At 42.5% G+C, this 25,086-nt stretch overlaps 1 protein-coding gene across 2 annotated transcripts; it reads right to left on the reverse strand.

The window, feature by feature from the left end:
- Positions 1 to 2,396: 2,396 nt before the first annotated feature.
- Positions 2,397 to 22,132, reverse strand: rnpc3 (RNA-binding region (RNP1, RRM) containing 3). Of its 2 annotated transcripts, none has more exons than XM_076290190.1 (16): positions 22,065 to 22,132; positions 20,886 to 21,048; positions 20,624 to 20,671; positions 20,418 to 20,527; positions 17,876 to 17,956; positions 15,464 to 15,575; positions 14,236 to 14,304; positions 13,285 to 13,424; positions 12,698 to 12,823; positions 11,586 to 11,749; positions 5,331 to 5,504; positions 4,746 to 4,840; positions 4,568 to 4,626; positions 4,272 to 4,404; positions 3,443 to 3,515; positions 2,397 to 2,498 (listed from the first exon to the last, which is right to left on the reverse strand). In XM_076290190.1, exons 2-15 carry the CDS (start codon positions 21,039 to 21,041, stop codon positions 3,447 to 3,449), a joined length of 1,536 nt encoding a protein of 511 aa, XP_076146305.1. In that variant the 5' UTR covers positions 21,042 to 21,048; positions 22,065 to 22,132; the 3' UTR covers positions 2,397 to 2,498; positions 3,443 to 3,446. The 2 variants fall into 2 exon arrangements, with proteins under 2 accessions (XP_076146305.1, XP_076146304.1); XM_076290189.1 differs by lacking the exon at positions 2,397 to 2,498 and adding an exon at positions 2,513 to 3,050.
- Positions 22,133 to 25,086: the final 2,954 nt, after the last annotated feature.

Raw genomic sequence — 25,086 nt, forward strand, 5'->3', positions numbered from 1 at the left:
CTAACTAGCATGCTAACATGTTAGCATGCTAACTATGCTAACCATGTGACTTAGCTAACTTAGCTAATCATTTTTAGCAGTTTTGTAAAAAATGCTAACTAGCATGCTAAAAATGCTAGCATGCTAACTATGCTAACCATATGACTTAGCTAACTTAGCTAATCATTTTTAGCAGTTTTGTAAAAAATGCTAACTAGCATGCTAACATGTTAGCATGCTAACTATGCTAACCATGTGACTTAGCTAACTTAGCTAATCATTTTTAGCAGTTTTGTAAAAAATGCTAACTAGCATGCTAACATGCTAGCATGCTAACATGCTAGCATGCTAACTATGGTAACCATGCTAACTAGCTACAGTGGGTAGGAGTAGTCATAGTTGATGACAAGTAACAGTTACAATGGCTGAACAGTTAAAAAGTTCAGTAGTTTAAAGGGTTAAATTGTTTAACAGTGAAATATTGTAGTGAGGACTTTTATTTTGAAACAGTTTTTGGCAGAGGAAGCAGTTGGACAGGATGTGTAGTCTTAATAGGGCCAGTTTGTATGCTTAAAGCCTGAGACTGGCAGTTGATGCAGCTGGCCCGAACACCTGCCATAGGATTCTAATTGCTTAACGGCTCTATTGTGATGTCATCAGCCCATGTTAAGTCTATGGGGAAATTTTGAACAGTTTTTAATTAATAGTTTAAAAAGTATAAAAGTTACAAAGCTGAAAAATACAAAGCACCCATGTCCTAAGTAAGACCTACGTAACATAGTTTGAATGAAGTTTCTACGTTAAACGGTTGAAGCTGCATTAACTGCGTTAGAAGAAGAATAAGAATAAGAAGAATAAGAAGCCTAGGAAGAACAGTACAGTGCATTTTCATGCACTGTAATGAATATGAAATCATTATCATGTCGAATCTGACATTTGTCTTAATGTTCCTGAAAACACACACAGTAACACCAGTGACATAATGTAACACCAGTGACCAAAGATCTTGACTACTCAACTCTAATTAAGTATATGACACCACATGTAGGCTAATAAAATCACATTGACAATAAGTGAAAGTATTTAACAAAGTATTGTAAACAAGAATTTCATACATGTGTTACTGACAGTCACTGGTGTTACCCACATGAGGGTACCAGTCACAACTCTCAAGGAAAATGAAATTTACAAAATGGCTGCTACAGGGAATCAAACCACATGTTGTCATTCATGGTATACTCACTAAATGATGTATATTAATCCATTTGTAATCTTTTTTTTTTTACTTTCCAAAGAATAAAATAGGTCATACCAGTGACGTCAACTAAAAGCTTCAATGGAAAACTTAAGATAAATGAGAATATTTCTCAAAAATGAAGAGTCAGTGGTCTTATCATGTCTTCTTTGATCTTCAGGAAGGAAGTAAATAGATGTCTTGTGATGTCATCAGTCTGATTTTTTATGTCAAAATAATAGTCTTTTCTAATGAGGTAACACCAGTGACATGACTCCATGGGACATACATTTTTATCATTTTATTTGTAATATTTAATTGGCATTTTGTATTTTTATCTAATGCATATAATATATTTGATAGTTATGTATATATTATTGCAATTTAACTGAATAAAAAACATGTTTTTGACTTAAACATATTGCCCTCTGCCTTTGTACTTGACAGTTGGGACGGGCATTTTTGTGGTGCCTGGGAATTCATAAAATTGTTTAAAACAAATACTGTCATAATGATGGCTCAATAATGTGTAATTGTTCAGGAAACATATTATTTTACTTTAAAATATAAATAAATTGCAACAGTAATATGTTTTTAAAATGTTAGTCCTCTAAAGTCAGGGGACAGAAAAGTGTGCATTTCTGTAGAATGGCCCAGGAAAGTAGCAACCAAATAGGAGAGATTAGTGTCACTCTGTGCTCAGAAGGTGCTGCTCTCACTGAATAAGACATTTCAAATGTTCTGGGTGGCTTGAGCCTGTCTCTCATTAGCAGGCTTCTCCATGCAGTGCATAAAGGGGGCTGGTGAGGAGCTGGGGGAGGGTGGCTCTCCAAAGAGCAAAGTACAGACTGCAGCTTCTGTTTCGCTAGATCAAGGCCAGTTATTCAGCCAAGGCTGCCATCCACACACGTCCCCCCCTTTGTTTGTTTGTTTGCATGTTTGTTTTCCCTCTCTGCCAGTCATCGCCAGTCTCACGGCGCTGACACCACCATCTGTTGCTTAGCACCCAGGAGCTGTGATGGATTTCGGATAGCCTGCGTTGACTCACTTCATCTCCGTCACCACATGTGTGAAAATGATACACAACCACACACTACAACGGACGGGCTGGAATATTAATAACACCTCGGATGAAAAACAAAATGAGTAACTGTCTAACACGGTCATGTGCGTCACAAAAATAATGAGACAATAGTCAGACTCTTTTGGATTTTATTATAAAAGAAACATTTATTTATTTAAATCAAGGTCTTCAGTCAAGGGTGGTCAGGTCAAAACGTGCAGTCTGTAAAGGCAAAGACGTGAGAGAGAGAGAGAGAGAGAGAGAGAGAGAGAGAGAGAGAGAGAGAGAGAGAGAGAGAGAGAGAGAGCAAATGTTCAACATAGTCAGCAGGCGCAGATAAAAGTTTAAATGTGGGCACAGCTTATTTCAGACATGTTAGGAGAAAAAAAACAGGAGCTGTCAATGCAATTAGGGCTAAGCAGGGGTGAGAGGAGATGGGAGGACGCAGAGAAATGTGCAACTAAACGTCAGATCTCTGCAGTGTGACTCACAGGCAAAGGTATCTATTGTAGTATCTCACACACAGGTTTTTTCATCATTTTGCAAACTGAAACTAAGGTAAAGGTAGTGTGAAACTATCTCTATTCAAAATATCACTCCATGTAAAGTGGGTCTTTTGAGTGTAGAAGCCTAAATGTCACAGTATGAGGGTACGATGAACTAATTGTTGAACATTCCCGTTAAAACCAGTATCTTGAAAGGATATGCCATGATTAGAAGGATACAACATTTCCCCATCGATCCCAACAGAGACGTTTTTTTTGCCATCAACATCTTAAACAAATGAAATATTTCACTGGATTAATACAATGTCTTCTAATATTTCTAAGATTATGTTTGCTTTACGACTGGGGGAAAAACATGAATTTTCATAATTAGACTTTTTGATTATTTGTTGATTTGTTTTCCTGATAGATCGATTGGATAGTTGTTTGGTCTATAAATAATATCGGAACATGGTGAAACATGTTGATGTCCTCAAATTGAAATCCTCAAGATAATGTCAACTACTACTGGTAAATTAATCAATAAATCGATTTGTCGTTGCATTTCTAATAAGCTTACCCAGTTTTACACGGCTTTTAGTGCTAAATATTTTGAATGGTAGCTGGACATCTTAGAAATCCCTTCTAAAATATCCCCAAGGAGACAGGACTGTAGCTTACCCTTCTAAGACCTCTTTGGTGGTTTCTTTGCATCTCCAGCATCTTGTTTGGGTCTGGCTGATCGGGCAAATTGCTGTGTTCTGGGTCAAGGACTCACAATGCAAGCAATGGAATAATGTTTGTTCTCTGCTATGCAGACACCATTAACTAGCATGGTGAAGACAATAAATTGAATCCTACCTCACTGGGTGATCGTTCAATGTGTCTTGGCTAAGACAAAGTCTGCATCTTACCGCCTCACCAAACGAAGTGCCCCAAGGCTTGGTGCTGGGGCCCCTTCTCTTTAACATGTACCCCACTTCGCTGAGCCTGATTATCCGCTCACACGGCTTCTCAGATCACTGCTACGCAGATTCTACCCAACTCTATCTGTCATTCCCACCATCTCGAAGTAACGTCATCTGGCACTGTCGCCCCTACGCACGGCAATCCAGACTATTTTCATTTGTAGTTCCCTGTTGGTAGAATGTCCTACCAAGTGCTACCAGCGCAGGGACATCCCTCTCTATCGACAGGAAACTCTTGAAGACCCAACTCTTCCGAGAGTACCTCCTCTCCTAACATATTTCCTTCGACCACTTTGACTAGTACTTAAACTACTTCCTAATACTTCCTCTGGTAGTAGTACTGTAATAATATGTATTGTTACCTGAGGTCTCCTTTGTATTGTAGCTCTGCTACAGTAGTGTCTGCTAAATTAATAAAAGTTTATGTAAATAAATACTGTTAAAACCTCTCACACAAAATCGTTCCATAATTACACAAGGCCATTCACAGCCACTTCCTCCTGAATAAGAAAAGAAACGTCAATGTGACACGCAAAGGATACCACCACGAGTGGCTTGTCGTTGAGCACATATCCATTGGTGTCCCTCAAGGCCTTCTCTGCACTTTTCTCGCTGGGCAGGCCAATGAAAGCTTGACCTTTCATTCTCCCCTCCTTCATTAAAACTATATCAAACCTGCAGGGGAGAACGGCACACACTGAAGTAATGGAAACCACATGGCCCTGAGACTCAGGCTCAATGCACAAAATGTTCACAGAACTGTCTGGCTGCATCAACACAACTGATTTTAAGTTTTTGAAGGAGACAAGAGATCTTAAAGAAAAAAAATGGCACTTACATATTTCTCTCTGCCTCTGATGTGATGTCGATGTACCTGCCATAGACGTACTTTAAGTCCTAAAGATGACAAAGGCAGCAGTGAGAACCAATCCAATTACATTTTAATCGATGAACTCCTACACTTCAGTCTTCGTCTGCTGCTTCAGTGGGAGTCTTCCCATGGTGCAGGTACTTACTTTTTCTTCTACTTGCTTGGCGATGTTCTTCACGTACAACCTGCAGGTCACTTCGCCGGGCTCATAATTTTTAAACACAGACATCCTTTTCATCTCTGTTTTAGAGGGGTGAGAGAGGAGGATGTTGAAAGGTAGCAGGAGACTCAGGAGGAGAACAAAGTCAGCAAGACACGAGACTCAAATCAGCAGACGGCTTTTTGATACACAAACACAGCATCAAACACACACACAAAAAAATGCATTCTGGTGTAAAACAAGACAGACAAGAGCAACGGAGGTGTGCATTCTAATTGATGCGTGCAAATCCTTCAGCATCACACCAAAACAGACACACCTTCATGCAGCCCTAGTGGATTGTCAGTCACATGTGTGAAAATTTTAGCTTCACAATAACACAGCGAGCGCTCCAGAATTTTAAAAATATATAAATTATTAATCAGAAGATGGGTCTCTTCTATGAAACCGAAATGCTGCTCATATCCAGTATATTTGATGCTGTTTGATGTGGAGTGGTTTACTCAGTGTGTGTGTGTGTGTGTGTGTGTCTCTCTCTCTCCAGGGACGGTGGCATGGGGTATCCCTTACCGTCCCTGGAGAGACGTCCCTTGTCTAGCTCCTTCCTGGAGATGAAGTCTGAGGGGATGTCCTCTTCCTCTCCACTGTCCTCCTCCTGCGTTGGGGGGGCCTGGACAGCTGGGTAGATCTTGCCAAAGCCATCCGCCACCTCGTCCGAGGGACCTTGCTGGTCATCTGTCTCTGCTAGAGCGAGAAAGAGAACGCGAGAGGGGGAGAGAGAGAGATGAAAGAGATGAAAAGAAAGAAAGAAATGAAAAGAAAGAAAGAGAATGAGAGAGAGTGCTTAATGAATGGTCAGACCTGCCAGAACTTTGTTTCCTGGTTTTGGAAATGGTAGAGATGAAAGTCCGAAGCATGTTTAATGTTGAAATGATTACAATTTCTCACACAAAAGAGTTTGTTTAGGTGTGTGTTAGCTACAAAAGATAATGAGAGGACCAAATTAAGATTTTTAACCAATACACACACAAACACACACACACATTAGAACCACTTAAATCACACAGACCTAAGGTCACATCCATCCAAGCATGTCCCCTCATTACCAAATCCTCAGCAACGCTAAAGCCACACTGTGTTTTTCCTCTTTACACAACAGAGCAGGCCACGTTCAAGCGCGCCGTGCCTCTCTCTCTCGTGTGAGCCCCTCGACAGGGAAGCCGGGGCAGGGCAGGGCACGACTGGCATCTGGCACATGGGCACGAGAGGATAAAAGAAGAAAGAGTGAGTGGTGTGTGTGTGTGTGTGTGTGTGCGCGTTTGTGTATGTGTGTGTTTGTGTGTGGTTGGGAGGGAGAGGGGCAAGGATGATGGCGCGGCAAGCCGGCGCAAATCCTCTGCAGCCTTGTCGTTCAGATCTGGACGGGTGCATCCGAGTGAGAGAGAGAGAGTGTGTGCGTGTGTGTGTGTCTGTGTGTGTGTGTGCATGTGTGTGTCTGTGTGTGCATGTGTGTGTCTGTACGTGCATGTGTGTGTGTGTATCAGAGCAGAAAGCCAGGCTCTGATAAATTCGCCTGTGAGAACTCTGTTTTTTTTTTTTTGGTTTCCTCCTGTAATCTGAATTATCCAAAACCTTATCATGCAGCTTGCGCTCCCCTCCCTGTGTTGAACTGTATTGTTTATCTGCCCGAAACGAGATGGAGAGAGAAGGAAAGGGGGAAAACGGCCTTGTCAATCTGGTCTCAGGGAGGCTGAGAAAAAGAGTGAGACAGGGAGGGAGGGTGGCAGCCTTTCATATTTTCCTTTTAGTGAATTTTTTTTTTTCTTTCTACTTTGTTTGGGTTGAAGAGCGCAAAACAAACAAACGTAAGATTGAGGCCAATTGAGAGGAGAGGCTTACAAGTACTGTGTAAACACAGACAGACATGCACTCACACAGGAATACATGCCTCACACTTTGTGAAACACGGATGTAAACCTATATGTGAACTTGCATTGGAAAGATGAAGAGACATTGGGACCCTTCTAAATATGCATTGCTAAATCCAAAACGCAAACCAGCCTAGCTAATAAGGCTAACACACACACACAACCATCCACAGGCATGCAGAACCTCTCAGAGAATAGAACTAATAAAAAAGGGGTGTTAATTAATAAACTAGACTGCATTTCCGGCAGGAACTGCAAAAGTGTGCTTGCCCTGGTCCGGTCACCAACGTGAGCAGACAGTGGCATACGCTATGCTGAACCTGGCTTGATCCAAGCATTCTAACAGTGCCTTTCAGTGTTGGAGCAGTGGCAATACCTCAAAAGCTCTATTCAACTATTGCCTTGCGGGGTGAATGCGGTTCGTTGGATTTTACCTGTGGCCTGCCTTCGAATTTAGCTTCTATGACTAAAATCAAATCAATAAAATAAAACAACAGCAGTGATTGGCTGCAAAAATAAATAATGTCACGTGTCTTGCACCTCTCAAACTGGGCTATCAGGTAACCTAGAGATCACTGATTTATTTTAAAAATATGAGCTATGAGTGTGAATGTTATATATTCCATCCCCTAATTCTGTTTTACTGGTTTATTTGACAAATAATCTATATGGATTTGCTCTATAAAGACCTTATGTCTGTTGATTGTTTTGAGAGCCTATTGATGTATCTCAGAATAAAGGAATGTCCACAACATTAGTGATGTTTTTTTTTTGTGTGTGTGAATGTATTTTACTTAACTCATTGAATGTAGCTGGATACTCATGAACGCATGTCTCTAATAGCCACAATAGGAGTAATTTTAGCAATACCGTATTTTGTGTGGCCCATAACGACCCAGTGGATGATGAAAATGTGCCAAAATTCACATTCCTTGCTTGTTGTTGGTACATTAATCCCATTCAGATTGCCACTTATCTGAGATGTAAGAGTTCAGTATAGGTTTAAGGTCTGGGGCAGGGATTTGACATTCTGTGACTTCTTCATTGAGGGCTTGCTTAGCAGCACTGTCCGCTTTCTCATTTCCCCTCAGACCAACATGGCCTGTGACCCAGCAAAAAACTACACTCAAGTTCTGGTTCTTTAGACGTTCTAGTTGATCAAGCTCAGCTTTGGTTGTACTTTTTGCGTGACATTAAAGCCTACTGGAAAGATTTTTAATTGCAATTTAATTGAATGCAATTTACTTTTACGATTAAATAAAATTAATTTATCCCTCTCACCCATAGTTTTTTATTTATTTACAAATGTACATAGGCCTACTGTAATTACATTTATACATAGTTATTCTACTGATCTTTATACTATTCATCCTGCACATAGACTTATTCTTACTACTCTTATAATGTTGTTTCTGCACTACAATGACACTGTTTCCACACTACACATAGCTGTATGTTATGTACATATCTGTTATATATTTGTCATATTGAATATCCATATTTATTCTGTTTTATTATATTCTGTTAATACACTGCATATATCTATATTATTATTTCTACTATTATAATGTTACTGCTACATCTACATAGCCTACATTATTCTACTTATTGTATGAGATAACTGCTAATACACTGTACATATTTATATTTAATTCATATTACTCTAAACCACATTCTGTAAATCAACTGTATACTACTGTTTACACTGCACTATATTTCTTGACCTGTCTCTGTATGTTTCATCACCTTTCTATACTTTACCTCACATTGCAACACAGCTCAGATCTTTGGTTGCTATGAAGGCCAGTTGTTCTAAATGGATGGTTGCTATGGCCAAAGGCCAGTTCTATCTCTGCTGTTGTCAAGCCGTTGTCAAGCGGGCATATCGTAGAATTCTGATTAACCTTATCTTATTTAAAACATCTCTATTTTACTTAGCCCACTTCCATACAGTGGGTCCCATTAAGAAGTGGCCACTTCATTCACCGTGATTACCGTGATTCACACAGCAGCATTATTAAATTAATCTGTCACCATACGCCTATGCCTACGTTTGCAAAGAAAACATTTTAATTTGATTCACATGAAACGTTACATTTCATGTACATGTTGACAATGAGTAGGCTAGTTTTGGTTGTTGGTGGTGTTATTGCATCCCTTAGTTATGCCTACAATGCAAGTTCCCTCGCGATTGGAAGCTCCTGTAGACAATAGTAAACGCATTTCAAAACATCGCGTTAGGAGTCCTTGCCACTTCTTTTAAGCTGTCACAGACGTAGGTGCTACTTTTAAGGCTAAAGTGCTTCGTGAATTACTGTTAGTAAAAAAAATAGCAGTCCTAAAGTTACACGTGACGAAGTTACGAGTGCAAGCATCTCATATCAAATGACCATGGCATTACCTAAACAACATAAATCCCAATTAGCAACATACATCTCCTCCCTATAGCTAGCCACACAAGAAATTAATGATACTAAATCTCTGCTTAGCATGCTTCTCCGCTTAGCATTCTAATAACAGAAGGGGCACATTTATGTTGACCACTACAACATGACTCATTATGTCTGTAACGTTAACTGTATAAAACACTTACTTTCATAAAGGACGCACACCATCCAGCACATGGAAACCGATATTTTAGGTTCTTGGCCACAAACTCAAAATGTGTCTCTCTGAAGCCCTGTTCTAGAATCTTTGCTCTGAAGGCTGTGTTGCTAGGCGACATCAAATAAATGAAATGATAGTCTTTCAGTAATAAATGTGTACATGTGATTCCGAATGGATGTGTGTGGTTTGCAATTAGGATAAACAAGAAATAACATTTCCAATAATTTCCCATGATAAATTACATAATATTTGCACCTTCCTTACTTGTGAATCTCACACCGTATTTCAAGTAGGCTACACTAGTGAAATGTAATACAACGCTGCCACCTAGCGTTCAGATAGGTAGGCTATTTAACATTAACGTGACGCTTGTTTATTCTTTCATCAACTCCATGCTTTTAGGAAAACAATCTTTTTATCATAGTTCCCTCTTCAATGGCGATTACCAGCTCGTTTTTTTTACAGAGATAGCTGTTTATTGTCCCTAGGTTTACAGAAACACCTATTCATATTAATACAGGAAATCAAGTTAACGCTGCCGACCACTGCTTTGTCTATTACATGGCCCAGAATGCCTTGCATGTCTTTACAACAAAACAACACAGTAAAACCTAAATGCCCGTAAACATATGCATTTGCATACTTGTAACATTTTTAATAATACTATCCCATCATGATATGTAACAATAATGAAAAATGTAATTTGAATACCGTCAATGTGAAAACAACTCTATTATGTAAGCTATATATAGCTACTGTTCTCCTTGCTAATTCAGTTCGTAAGTCCATACTATCCCATGGCAGAGCAAGGATTTCATGATTGGGCAAGGTTGCCTGGAGACATGGCTGCCCAGAGACATTGTGCATACATGGAAGGCATTGTGATAGAAGGTGAATGGTGAAAAGTGAATGGTGTGAGTTACCAAATACCAGTGGGTGGTTTGCCAAATGATGAAAACTTTTGGAATATTTCTTTTTTTTTTTAGCTTATGCACCCTCACACTGGAGTCCCCAGTTCATATACAAAATTTGGTATCGATATGTGACAGTGTTCCTGAGATATGGACGACTTCCTGTTTCGGAGCTTCGCCGCCAATTTCGTTTGGCTGTGACGGGCAAACGCTTTCGAAAATCAAAAATCCTTCCGCTAACATTTGTGAGGCTTGGTCCAAGGATAATGTACGTCAAGTTTCGTGGCGTTCGGACCAAATTTGTGACCTGTGAAAATTTAGTTTCGCTTTCTGTTCAATCCAATATGGCGGACGAACGACACGCCCACCTGACGTTATCTTCGCGACCAACTTACACCGGTACTGACCGGACGTTTTAAAGTTGGAACGGTGTCTCTGTCTCAAAGGGCCTAGGCGCTAGAGCTGACAAAAAATTAGGGAGATGGGAAAAATAATAAAACTTAAGAAGAACAATAAGTGTGCTTGCAAGCACACTTAATAAATAAATAAATAAACAAACAAACAAACAAAATTGTGCCAGCCAACAACGATATATGTACACAGCCACCTGTTTGGACTCTCCATTTTGGTGTAGCTAAGAAAGGAGAGGCAAGATAGAGAAAGAGAGAGAGAAAAAGAGAAAGCCAGATCAGGAGAAAGCCAACAGGAAAAGAGAAAGCCAGATCAGGAGAAAGCCAACAGGAAAAGAGAAAGCCAGATCAGCGAGACAGACAGAGTTAGACAGCAGAGAGAAGAGACAGCGGTGGGAGAGGAAGAATTGGATAGGGGGAAAGGGATAGAGAGAGAGAGAGAGAGAGAGAGAAAGAGAGAGAGAAAGAGAGAGAGGGAGAGAGAAAGAGAGAGAGAGAAAGAGAGAGAGAGAGAGAGAGAAAGAATGGTAGGTGGGTGAGGGAGGACAATAGAGACTCCGTAATTCTCTATGCACACCCACTGAGCCCCAATTCACAGGGCTAACCGGTATGTTAATTAAAACTCCAGTCTCTAGGTAACACTGGTGTGTATGGGGAGTGAGGTGTGTGAGTGTTTATGAATGTGTGTGTATGTGTGTAGGTGTTACCTGTGTACAGTGTGTGTGTGTGTGTGTGTCTGTGTGCGCGTGTGTAGGTGTTACCTATGTACGGTGTGTGTGTGTGTGTGTGTGTGCGTGTAGGTGTTACCTATGAACGGTGTGTGTGTGTGTGTGTGTGTGTGTGTGTGTGTGTGTGTGTGTGTGTGTGTGTGTCTGTGTGCGCATGTGTAGGTGTTACCTATGTACGGTGTGTGTGTGTGTGTGTGTGTGTGTGTGTGTGTGTGTGTGCGTGCACGTGTGTAGGTGTTACCTGTGTTATCCTCTCTCTCCTCCTCACTCTCCTGCTGGTGAGCCTGGTCTGGGGCTTCCAAGATGGAGGACACCTCTGGAGGGATGTGGAACTCAATCTTTTTGGGACCCAGGGCCTGAGGCTGCTCAAACACATCTGATGCCTGGAGAACCGGGGCCGTAGCACTACGGAACACAACAGAACAGAACAGGAGCACAGGAGGGAACCAAATGTCAGAACATTTGATCATTTCTAAGCTGCTCTGGATTGAGACTGTAACAGAGATGTTTGAATGCAGACTGCTTGGAAATGAAATGTTTTGACTTTGCTCATTTTTATTTTATTCCCCTCCACGACACTGTAGACAGAGAAGCATTCAAGTCCTTCTGTTACAATCTTTACAGCCAGTATAAATACACAGTATGAATATGCAATCACAGACAATTTAATATTATCTGCACAGCAGTATCTTCCAGAAAACGTGTTGCTTCATGCCAGTACCTAATCTTTTCTAGTGCTACAAAAACATGTCAGGCAGATCAACTTAATCTGGCACAGCCAGTGGCAATGTAATAAAATACCCATAATATGCAGAAACTAGAATCAATGAAACCTAATCCTGGGCGATACACACTAATGAGACTACTAAAATAGCATCATTGCAAGCAATATATAATAATCAAATATACATTTAATATCTAGATCGTATAACTTATGAGTTCCACAATCAGGAGCAGCAAATTTATTGCTATTATACTAGTAAGCAACTAACCTTTCTATATGTACTAATTATTGCATGCTGATATGTACTACTGCTATTTTCCTCAGAGCCAGACTGGCCTATAGAGGAGGATATGAGAGGAGCGCATCTTTGCCATACGCTCTGTGCGCACAGACCGACAGACCACTACAGAATTAACCTGAATGCAACAGTTGTTAGCAAATTAGCATAGCGTGGTTATGATGCTAACCAGATTTAAGCACAATTTAGTACAACCTGGAAAATCATTGTGTGGTGGTCAATGTTTATATTGTGGTGGGCCGCCACAAATAAGTCAATGTATGGGAAACACTGGCTCTAAGCCCAGGAGTGGGACTGGCAGACATCCAGAGACGTGACTATGCTGAGTCACCTGTGGGGCTCCGGCTTGGGCGCGTAGAGCAGGTCCTTCAGCTTGGGCTTCTTCCTGGTGGCTGGCGCTTTCGTCCGGGCCGGCCTCTTGCACGGCTGGTTGACCAGGCCCATCAGTCTCACCATCCTGGGTGGGAGGCAGGGTGGGAGAGAAAAAACCAAGAGGCAGATGTAAAGTAAAGTAAATAGGAAGAGATGGGGGTTAATCTTTCATGTGTTCAGCTGTCGATAAAACTCTAAGACTGAGGAGGACGTGTGTTTAGCATCTTGAAGGTCGGCACGACGGCACGAGACACTCTCGTCTCCGCAAGTCTGAGCTTTACTAACTCACAGCTTTGACTCCCTCTTCCAGTTTAGATGCTGATAGAACTGCCTAAGGGCCCCACTCGATTTGTAGTAGCCAAGGTGGAGGAGTTAAATTGACTACTGTGAATGAGTTGCGCATAGCTGGTTGTTATGGCTTCTGACATCCGCGAGCAGATGTAACCTGGAGGTGGAGACCCGCCCTGGCTAAACAAAGAGGGAAATGGGAAAATGGCCGGGGGGTGGAGACAAAAGCAGAGCTGGTTGTGTCCCGTCGACACGTACCTCTCTTTCTCCTCCTCGTCACCCTCGCTCTCGTACTCAGACTCCTCCTCGCTGGCGTCGGTCCCTTCCGTCGGCAGAGGGGGGTTCTCCGGGGGGTACGGGGGCGGCACGGGACCCGCAGGTACGTGGTACATCTCAAACTGGACACAGACACCAACAAAAGATTCAGATGTACAAACAGTATGGTCTAGATCAGTGTTTCCCAAACTCTTTCTTGCAGCACCGTTTACTGTAAGAAAATCTAACGTCATACCACCACGATATCATACAAAAAGCCGCAACGCCATCTGCCTGTTGCCTAACTTGAATGATCTTTTTTACAGTTGAAAATGGGGTGGGGCAGGTTCATGGCCAGGCATCGTTTTTAAAGGAACATGTAAGCCTAGCTGGAGCTAGTATAGGCGAACTGGTGTAACCAACTTCCAGGGAATTATGTTAAACTGGACTAACAGTGTCAGACCGCAGTCTGCATCCTCTGGGGTACACGCCAAAAAAGCAAATTCCCCCAAAAAGTTGCCGTGTTCCTTGACTTTCAGCAGCATGCCTTTTTGTTTGTTGTTATAGAGCGTTTGAGGTGTGATTGATTGTTGGTTGCTCATGAGTATAACATTCCTTGACTCAAGAAAGACGAATGTGCAAAACAACTGTGCAGATTAAATAGTCGGTCAGGTTCAGAAGCAAATTTGTGAAATGTGATTTCAAAAATCTACAATTTCAGGCAAATTGTTCATGATTACTTAGGGCAAAGAAAAAATAAATTCAATATGGATTTTTTTTAAATCTGTACCAGGCTTGCGCCACTCTCATAGCACACCAGCGTGCTGCGGCACACCGCTTGGCAAAGATTGGTCTAGAGATCCACAGTGCAGTCTAAATGAACGGTACCACTGTGGTGCTGTGGTAATAGGAAGTGTAAAGCTTTGCGATGGGGCAGCTGAACTGAAGTCTCACCATGGGAGGTCTGGGTGTCAGGGGGCCGAACGGACACGGCAAGTTCATCTTGTTCATCAGGTGGAGGACCTGAGAGAGCCAGAGGCAGAGCGAGAGAGAGCGAGAGAGAGAGAGAGAGAGAGAGAGAGAGAGAGAGAGAGAGAGAGAGAGAGAGAGAGAGAGAGAGAGAGAGAGAGAGAGAGAGAGAGAGAGAGAGAGAGGGAAAAATAGAGTAGGGGGGAGACAGGGAGCAAAAAGAGAGATGGATATCAAAGGCACACATGAAAAAAGAAGGGAGAGGAGAAAGGGATAGGTAGAGAGAGATGGAGGGAGAGCGAGCCACTGAGTCATAACCTTCTACCAGCGAGTGATGCTTATTATAACTGCCAAGAGTCCGGAGTGTATTATGAAGTCTGAGGCGCAGCACAACAACCACTGTTGTGTGTGTGTGTGTGTATGTGTGTGTGTGTGTGTGTGTGTGTGTGTGTGTAAATATATGAGTATGTGCATGCAGGTGTGCCTCTTTCCCTTTGTCTCTCTCCCACTGAACTTCCTGCACCTGCTGTTGTGCACCACGTCGACAAGCAGTAATTGTGACCTCGCCCCCATATGCAACCCAGATGCAAGCCGCACGTGGATCGGGAGCGTTTAGGGCTGTGACTGACAGGATGAGGCACAGCGAGCCTCGTCTGCGACCACTGCCGAGACGCAGCCTCTGCCACAACACAACAGCGCCACCCAGAGGCCACTGGCAGTTCATAATTCAAAGGCAGGGTAGAGGGGAGAGAGGCAGCTCGTGGCTGCAGGGGGAAAATGTTAAGCCTATAAATCATTCGCACCACTTAGGTTCATTATTAATGCTCTTTCTCCCTCCTGAAAATTTAAATGCAAATATTTGCTATTTGATCTTTTCAGGGGAAAAAAGAGGGGGGGGGGGGGGGGGCCAAAGTGATGGAGAGAAAAAAGTCTGGATGTGTTTCAAAACTGGCAAGTGCCAATTAAAAAGACGGCAGAAGAAAACAGCACTTCTTGTTTGTTTTCCTTTATAGTTTTTATTCAAATTACTGCTTTGGCTTTTAGAGGAGTCAAGTATAGTCTTGCGAGACCAGGTAGCAGACAACAACAAAGGAAAAACAAGAGACACATGAACTTGAAACGAGCTGCACGTGCTTGGCATGGTTTCCCTGCGTCAACTGCTAGATAGTGAGCAGAGACAGTGGAGGATGAACACTCCGCGTGGCGTACTCACCTGAACGTAAAACTTGGGCACGCTCAGCAGTGCGTGTGTGATGTTCGTCACGACGGCATTACTAGGGGGAGGGTATAAATATTTCAGCGTCGGGTTCGCTTGGAATTTCAACCTGTGGAAGGGAAGAGGAAGTCCTTGAGCATTATGAAGCAAACATACATGAAGACCTTTGTTGACACAAAAGTAACCTCAATGGCCGCTCAAAATAATACAAAAAAACACCCTACGACAACAGGGCACCTAAATAACAGTGATGCAAGAAGTCGCAAGAAGCTGACTTCGAGGGCTCTGGCTGTCTGGTTTTGTTTTCGTTTCGTTTTTCTTTTTAAGGGAAAATGTCAATCTGTGGTTTGCCCGAGAGGAACTCGATAGCCGGGCTTCATTCAGGCACAGTGGGGGGAGCTGGCATGCAATCCTGCCGTCTATTCAGCCTCTACACGAGCACTTTCGACAGGCCTGCACTGCACACGAGGGAGGCTGAATCAAACCCTTTTCAACAGATGTCTGCGCCTGCCTCTGAGGGAACAAAGTAGGGGACATGGCAGGGCTCCTGCCTACTGTGTTAAGGGCAGCCTCCATGTCTGACACAAACTATAAGACAGCACTCAACTATTTCCAGGACTGAGCCTGCGGTATACAAAGGTACAGCAGAATTGCCAAAGCGGAAGTCGGGGCACAAAATGATTGATGTCTGCCTGACATTTCAGCTTGAAATAGCAACAAAATGCTAGTTCAGTCAGTGATCATACCCTTGTCGTATTTCAAAACTAAACTAGTTTTGTGTGCATGTAACACAATTGTGAATCCTGCTTCTACCGGCAGAGACATCAAATGAACAACTGTAAGATGAGCCAAAATATTAGGCCCTGGGACACTAAAGAGGTTGCCAAACAGACGAGCGCACACAGGTTGCAAAGGGGTGCTGATTCCTACCCTCCAACTGCCCCTAGAAATGTCTTGCATCTTCAGATGCCTGTGAGGATGTAGGCTATACACAATTATTTACATGCAATTTAATATACATCATATGCATGCAACTACTTCCACTATGGGCACTAGATATCAAGACTGACAAGTCCAAAAGGAGAACCAACTCACAAACAGACAGACAGACAGACACTTTATTGAGCCCCAGGGGAAATTCAAGGTCTCAGTAGCATACAGACATCACACACACATTCACTAACAGCAGAAAAAAGTAATTAAAAGTATATAATATAAAAAACACAACTAAGCTATAAGGACAGTAGAAGATAAAGAATATACTAAATATACTAAAATACAAATTATACTAAATAACACTAAATCTAAATCAATTCTAAAAACAGTAGTGGGTGATTAATCAAGAGGCGCTTGCAATGACTGAGGCAGGGACTGAGCCTGTGATTCTCTCTGTATAGTAAGGTAAGGTAAGGTGCTCTGTGTGAGGGAGTGTCATGGTGATTGTGCAAATGAGTAAGTCCAACAGTGCAACAGTGCAAGAATAAAGTCTAGAGACCAGCATAAAATAAATATGGACATATCAGCGAGTAGGCAAGGTAATATAAAAAAAATATATAGAAAAAAACTATATCTATATATATCTATAAATATATATAACTGTATTAAGAAAAGAAAAGGTATAAGTGTGGCCACAAGATATACATGGTCAAAATAGATTTCCCAATTTCCTCTTTATTTGCAGACAACCAAGTAAAAAGTCTTGTGCCATATGCTTTTCTTTTGTATGACCAAGGAAGAGGTAGCAAACAAACAGATGAATGAAAGAAGGAAAGAAAGTAAAGGGGGGGGGGGGGGGTTGTCGGTGGGGCTGCGCGTGATTGAAGGTGAGGTGACTAGTACTCATGGTGAATTATATCATAGCCCCGAGCGTCTCTATCAAAGGCCACCTGGCGCCGGCACATGGCAGTGGCAGCCGGCCTGTCAGACGCGCGGGGCAGCGCAGCCAGACGGGGCCGCGTAATTGGACATGAGACTGCCCGAGACAGCCTCTCATCAGCGCTCCATCAGCCCAGGGCAGCGTCAGGGTGCTCGGAGGACGACAAGGGCCAACGCTGACAGGGCCAGCCGTGTGTGTGTGTGTGTGTGTGTGTGTGTGTGTGTGTGTGTAGAGAGAGTAGTGAGAGAGTAGGTTTGTGTGCATTTCTATGAGTGACAGAAAGAGGGAAAAAGGGTACATATTCTGAGAGGTGCCAGCAAGCACCACACTTCCACAAATCCAGTCCAAATCTCTGACATCTCTGACAATACATGTAAACACGATCAGTAACGGATAACACACACAATCGTAAACTTGCCCCTGTAGTAGGTCTATACGCTTTTCCTCACATGATCTAGCAGGTGGATACTTGCAAAGTGTAGCGCTGGAGAAACATTCCACATTTACGCACAAAGTAAAGAGGAGCTACTTACCCCAGGTTTGGAGCAATGCCAGTCTCTATGAGAGGAACATTCTGCGGTAGTTTACTTTTCTTCCCCTTCTCCTCAGGAGCACTGAAACAGGAGAGTCAGACGGAACAGTCCGCATCAGATAGTAGATCTCTTAGGAAATGCACCTTACTTGGGGTGTTTTGAGGTGATATTGGGTAAAACACCCAGATGATCTCATTTCTGGGTGGATATATTTTTGCCCTTTAATAAAGTTTTGTTCATTTAAGTACAAATTTATATTCTTATTAACCACTGGAACAGTGTTGAGTGAACAGTTAAAATGAAAATATAAGCCAAAAACGGAAGGTATCCATTATTAGATTATAGTAAACTATTAACTATTAGCCTAACTAGTCCTATGGTGTTGTTCTGTTGATCTGGTAAGCTGGTCTGTTCTTCTCCAAGGTCCAAGAAAAATTAAAAAGTCTGCAGTTACATCATGGAAAGATAGAAACAGCACACTGGCCCCCAAAGATACACACAGGCCCACAGATTTCTGAATGTCAATGAATAGATTCAGCTCAATATTCCAACTATCTCTTTAATTTATGCCACCCCTGATTGGTGAGAACGCTACACAAGAAGCACAGCACCCCCTGACCGACTGTGAAGCTCACCAATCAGAATTTCTGTGCCCCTCACACACTACGCACATTCACCAACCAGAAGTAGCATATTCAAGGAGGATGAAATTAATATAAAAGTCAGAAATGTGACAAAATTAACTGTGCGTGATTATTTGTAGATTTTGCGATTAGGCAATTGCGTTGATACATACTGCGATTACAATTGTGATTATTGTGCAGCCCTACTGAAAACACATTTATTTCTGAAAACAGATAGCCTTGAATTATTGATTCTTTCTATCACGTCTGTTATACAAGATATTAACAGCGCAATAACGCAATAAAAGCGATTAAGGTATTTGATATCTTTAAATTTTTGTGGGTGGGGTAAATTCGGGCTGGATTCCAGGCTAGGTTGAAAAACGCCCCGTAATCAAATCCAAATGGCATGTTCTATTTTGATAAGAACTTGAGCTGGCTACGCCAGGCTAAAAAACAGGATCCTGAGTGGAGTGGACCCTTGAAAAATCCAACGTCATGTTTTGAGTGTGGATGGACAGAAATGGAGATTTTACAAAGCAATCATGCAGACTCCCATTTTTTCTTCCTGAATGGGTCATATCCGTAACTACTACCCTTGCATGATTTGTCAAGCTTCTGTCATATGACCCTTTTCCAGAAGGAAACAAATGGCCAGTGTAGGTGAATGGTCATGTGATATCCATTTTCAGAGGTATAATATGGACTGGGATATCCTGCCCCTTCCATGGCCAAAAGTCGACATGTGAATACATTGTGCCAATCATGTGGTGTGTTGTGAATACACAATTGTAGTATACACATGTGTTGTGATCTCGCCGATGGAGCAAGGTTGGTGTGGTGAAGCCTTGCACACGTGCAGTTCTGGCCGAAATAGATGCCTGATAAGTGCCCAAAGTGCGTTGCAAGGACTTTGTTTATGGTGCTCTAGACTGAAAATTCTAGGGAGATTCTGAAATCTAAGGGTTTTGTGCCATTCTAGCCTTTCTGGCTCTGTTAAACACCTGCACAGTATGGGGGGGGGAGCTGTCCCATTCGCGCGTAAATCGCACTTCAGTTACACACTTCTGTGTTGCGCGTATTCTCCCATTCCCGCCTGTCACACCCACAGCGCATAAGTTCGAAAGGTGGCCTTATGAAAGAGGTGTGATTTATTTAAAATAGAACCATACTGATCCACCACCTCATTCATTTAGGTTGATATGAAAACGTGGAACGTGGACTTTCGCATGAAAGATATAAAAGCTGCTTGACAATAGTGCAGACGTCTGTGCAAATGTATGGATGACTTCGGTCAAATTGGAAAGAAATGGACAGATTCGAACAAAGTAGGCTATGGGATTATGACTTCACGTCAAGTTAAAACTGAAGATGCACAGTCCGTAAGCTCCAATAACCAAAGCGGGTGATTATAACGGGGTTTTCACTATTTCACAATGTAGCCTCATGGATAAGGTAATGTCGGGAAATATGGCACCGTGTGACACTGTAATGGGGGGAAACATGAAGCTGTATCAGCATATTAAGCACCAAATTTGATACTGTAATGTTAATTTGTAACGTTCTGTGTAACCTACATGTATTTAGAACTAGGCCTACTGCCGACATTGAGCAATATGCTGTTTCACCTTGTAGTGGCCTTGTAGTAAATACAGCCCTCCGGAGTCCGTAGCTGGAAAGGTGCTTAAGCCATGACAGAATGCGTGCAAGAGTTGTATACATAAGAAACGCCTAGATTTTAGGGTTGCTCCTCCCAAAACGTGTAACTCCCTCTATCGTGCGTAAAAGATAGATTTAAGCGAAGGGGAGAACTTGCCCAGAGTGAAATACGCAGTTTTTTTTTACTTACGCACATGGGAGAATTCCCCCCTAAATGCACAAACAAATCAACAGTGTTGTGATACAAGAAGCACACATACCCATCAGTTACAGGTGGATCCTTTAGTACAGTGACACTCTCCTGTTCCCTTGCAAATTCAACAACTAGTGTGTGGCCAAGAACCTTGAGCTGATGCAGTCTGTTTAGTGCCTGTGAAGGAAGAGAGGGTTAGTGGTCAAATCAGCCAAAGATACTAAATCCTACATCCATTAACATTACAATACAGTTAAAAAGAAACTTTCATACCTTAGCAGCGGAAGCCTCGCTGTCAAAAGTTGCAAAAGCGGTGTGTTTCTGTGGACCAAATGAACGCAAGATTATCATGAAGAATAATGACTTAAAGGACGCACGCTGGTAAGAAAAAAGGAAATCTACACTACCATTTCTGTCAAGCTGGCTAAATAAAAACTGTGCAACTAGAGCAATGTTCCCATAAAGTTAAATAAGGGCTATATTCTCCTTACAGTGGTCGACACACCGGCACACCAGACTCTTTGAGTGAACTAACCAGAACTCCTCTCTCTGACAGAACCCGGACAGCTCCTGCTCCGAAATACTTAAGAAGGTCCTCCTTCTCCTCTCTGGTCAGGTCAGCTGGCAGGTGACGGACGATGACTGTCCGGCTCCGTTTGCTCTGCACTGACCCATCCCCATGGTCTGCCATGGCTCACCTTACGAGGGGGGAAAAACACAAAACTGTTTAAGACGAGAGATTTTACCAGAATTGTTGAAAACACACTATACTTTATAAATGTTCACATAATAAATTCTGGAACATTCTGACAACCAGCAGTTAACTGTACTGTGAAAAACTGTACTGTGCCCACTGTCTCCTGCCACTTGCCACTGTTCCATGGGTTAGGGTTAAGATTGGATTAGTTGGCAAGTAGCACGGGACAGTGTCGCAGGACAAGTGGCACGCGCCACCTACTTAGTACTTAGCCTACTTCTATACTCTTTGGTACAGTACAGTTTTTGCTCCTACTATCTCTCAGTTGACACCTCTTGTAGTACACAGACAACATAGAAAGCCTTAAATGTGGTTTCCAGGCACTGGTCTACCAAGGTCTGCGTTATGGCCTGGACAACTAATAAGCAGTGCAGTCCACAAAAGGCATACTTGCCACTGTATCCTGCATCTCCGAAGGTAACGTTGGGATTCATAATGAAGATGTCTGTACAGTACAACTGGACATGCTGAATTAATCATAGTTCGTACCATAAAATCCGTTTTTAATTAATGGGATGATGAGACAACTAGTAAGATAGGTAAGTTGCACGCTGCACAAACAAGCTGGAAAGAAAGTTAAACTAACGTTAGCTAGCTCGCTCGATACTAGAACTAGACAACCCCTGTCAGTGATCACAGAATTAGGCACGTTTAAAACTAAGATTGGTACATTTTAACATATGTTTTATAGGCTAAAACATGTTTTTATAGAGGGGGCGCGGGAATGTCTGCTGAAACTTTGCAACATTTATTGTATAGCAAAAGCAACATTAGCTGCCCGTGCCCGTGTTATGGTAGCAAAATAGGCTAACGTCCAGTAAACTGCAGGAGCTCAACACAAAGGGGTGGTTTGACGTTTGTCACAGGATATGACCTGAAACATTTTCGGTAACTGCTTTCTTCTTCAAACTGCTTTTCACCTGCCCCGTAAATGTAAGAAATAAAAGTTTAACATACCTAAAAAGTGAGGAGTTGTTCACGAATTCAAAGCGTTCACATGAGTATCCGGCATGTAGTAGTTGTTTCCGGAAAATACGATATCCGATTGGCTAGAGAACAAATAGGCCCCTCCTACAACGTCGATGATTGGATGTGGTGAGATCAATCAAACGCCACAAATATTCATTTGACTGGCATTGAAACTGGGCAAGACAGAATGGATTTTTCATTATTTAGCCAACAGAGGTCACTGTCAGCAAACAAAATTAACAGATAACGGAGCGTTGTCCCTGTTGAGGTTTTCAAACGTGTGCATTAATGCATAGAGCTTATACATTCCATACAAACCAACCAAGATGAAAAATGCATTCTGACATTTTACAGATAGAAAAACAGAGATGTTTCAAGGTGAAAAAGTTCAACACTAGATGTCATTAAGGTGAAAAAAGGTAATCGACAGGTGATTTTTTTTTACTCATAAAAATGAACAGGCCTATAGTTTTTATAATTTGTCAATTTATTTCAGTGTTTTCCTAAGCTAAATAGGTACAGACTTTACTATATATTACACTGAGAGAAATCTGAATGATAATGAGTGCCTATGTGAATGTGTCTCCAGACTCACCCAGTCTGTCTCTCTCCCTTCACTATGGCCTCAGTGTGTGTGGCTCACATAGAAGAGTGAGTAAACCTGGCGTCTGACCAAGCCAAATCCTGGCCTAGTCTGTCTCATTCCCAGCTATACTGGCTCTCTCTATTCCTGAGTCACTTCTGTTTACATTAGGAGAGGACATCTTTGATGTGCAGGGCAATGGGATCGACTCCAAAGCATAAGGAGAGTGTTTGAAGTATAGGGTGAGCCTTGTGCAAGAGTGACACTTTCATTTATCTGACCGAAAATGTGTTTTCCATTTCTAATCAAACACTTGCATTCAGACATTCAGTGCCAACAACTCTGACTTTTTGTATTTGTTTTGAGACCTTGGTACAAATGTTTCCAGTTGCCTCTAACATATTCATTGGTCAGTTTTACACAAACTGGAGGAAAGTTGATCGTGCATTATGGGCCATTTAACGTAAAAGTAGTAGAAATAGTAGCCTGCACTTCACCCCTGGAGATCTCCCCTGTGTTGTCAGGGACCCTCCAAATTCCTGCGCAAATGAAGTCTTTTCTTTGCGGACAGCGCGGGCATTCCTTGCATAGGGAAACAATGCTCCCTTTCAGGGTGGCTGACTCTGAAATTTCACAGGTGAGGGGAGGAACGGAAGACATCTGATCCCGTTCCCCCGGCCCCGAGTGCTCGCTCGTTCGCTGGGAGTTCAAGACGCCGCGGAGAGAGAGAGGGGGGCTGGCCGGCTGGCCGACTGGCTGTGGCCACCCCGTCAGCTGGCCAGACTAGTGGCAGAAATGTGTCAAAAAGAAAAGGCCCATGCCTCGTCAGCAGGGCCCCTGTGAGAGACCCACAGTAGAGCCGCCATGTTGACTATGCACATTTGGACCCACTTTATAAACTTTCTTGGAAAAAAGAGGTACTCCACCCATGCTTAGGTTTTTTTTTTTTTTTTTCATGGAAAAAGATTGGGCTTTGATTCTTTGATTCTAAGCGCTATGTATGTCAGGAGAGCAAGCTTGTGCTTTGTGATCCTTTCATTTAAAACGGGCACAAATTTCAGGTTTTAAGAATGTAGCCTCCCAAGTAGAAGCCTAGCTTCTTAAACAAAACAACAAAAAAAAAAACGTGTGCAAAGGATTGTGGGAGTAGTGCAGTGTGCAGGTCAGTCCACTGACCACTCTGACCACACTCTTAGCATCTGAAAGCCTCTGTCAGTCCCAACAGATGGAAACGCTTCACGCTGGCCTCCTCATATTTCTCTGAGGAGGCCTCGCTTAAGGGCCCGTCGAATCAAAGTTCCTTTCACCGGCAACTTGAAGTCACTTTATTTGTGTTACAGCAGCGCTTTGTAAACCCCCCCCCCCCCCCATACATTTATTACGGCTTCTCAACAGGGACATCACAACAGAGCTGAGAGCCAGGCATGTTGAAAGGCCAAAGAAATGTTATCGGAGCTTGGATACATAATGGGTCTTGATTGAGTCCTGATGACAACTTATGAGACTGGCCATTTTGGCAGAAAACAAATCTGCCTTGTTGTGACACCAAGTATTCTGAATAAATGGAAATATCAGTTGCCATGTCTCTCAACATAAAACCCCCAAAATGAACACGACTTTGAAGAAACTAAATTGTTTAAATCAGATTGATTTTTGAATCAGAAGTAACTTGGCCATTTAAAGCATTTGATAAATGCCTGGTATGCCAAAAGAGCCATGGGCTGTGTTTGCCCAGGCAAAGGGATCATCACCCTCAACAGGGAGACCGGCTCTCAAGGTTGATATGTTTGCCATTAACAAACATCAATTTGGGGAGAGAGAGGGCAGGATATCTGCCCTAACTACCCATCCAGCAGTAAAAGTCTAAGGAAGGATCAACACAAATGCAGAGACTGCATTCCTCCAGCTGTTATTTATGTGACAGCTCTAAAACAAGGCTGCTGTCCTTGCTGTGGGCTATACAGTCCTACACCCGACACACACACACACACACACAGTCACACACACACACACACACACACACACAAACACACACACACACACACACTCAGCTTCTAACATGACCGCCCATTTTTCATGCACAATGGCAGGGACGTATTGTCTTTGGCCTGACCTCTTATGTCATAGAGTGGGCATTGCATGCATAGGCTGTGCACATTTACATGCCGAACACTGGGGGTAAATAATCGAGGAGCGCTTGAAATGTGACTTAAAAAATGTTGCTTCTTTTTTATCCTCCAGTCTTTTGACCGCACGGCCACAGATGTGAACCGGGTCTATTGGATTTTTCTGGATGAAGTTTCCAGAGTGACTCAGCTTTGGTTCTTTCTTCTCCCCCTCTCTCAGCATGCCCATGAAAATGCAATGAATGCTCACAGTAGCAACAATTCAGACAGTAAACCAAAGTCAGGCTGTGACTCAGGTCTT

The sequence above is a fragment of the Alosa pseudoharengus genome, unplaced genomic scaffold (assembly GCF_046254945.1).
Source record: "Alosa pseudoharengus isolate Yale_2024_CS ecotype anadromous, Long Island Sound unplaced genomic scaffold, YU_APseudo_1.1 YU_APseudo_1.1_scf_18, whole genome shotgun sequence".
In the NCBI taxonomy this organism is placed as follows: Eukaryota; Metazoa; Chordata; class Actinopteri; order Clupeiformes; family Clupeidae; genus Alosa; species Alosa pseudoharengus.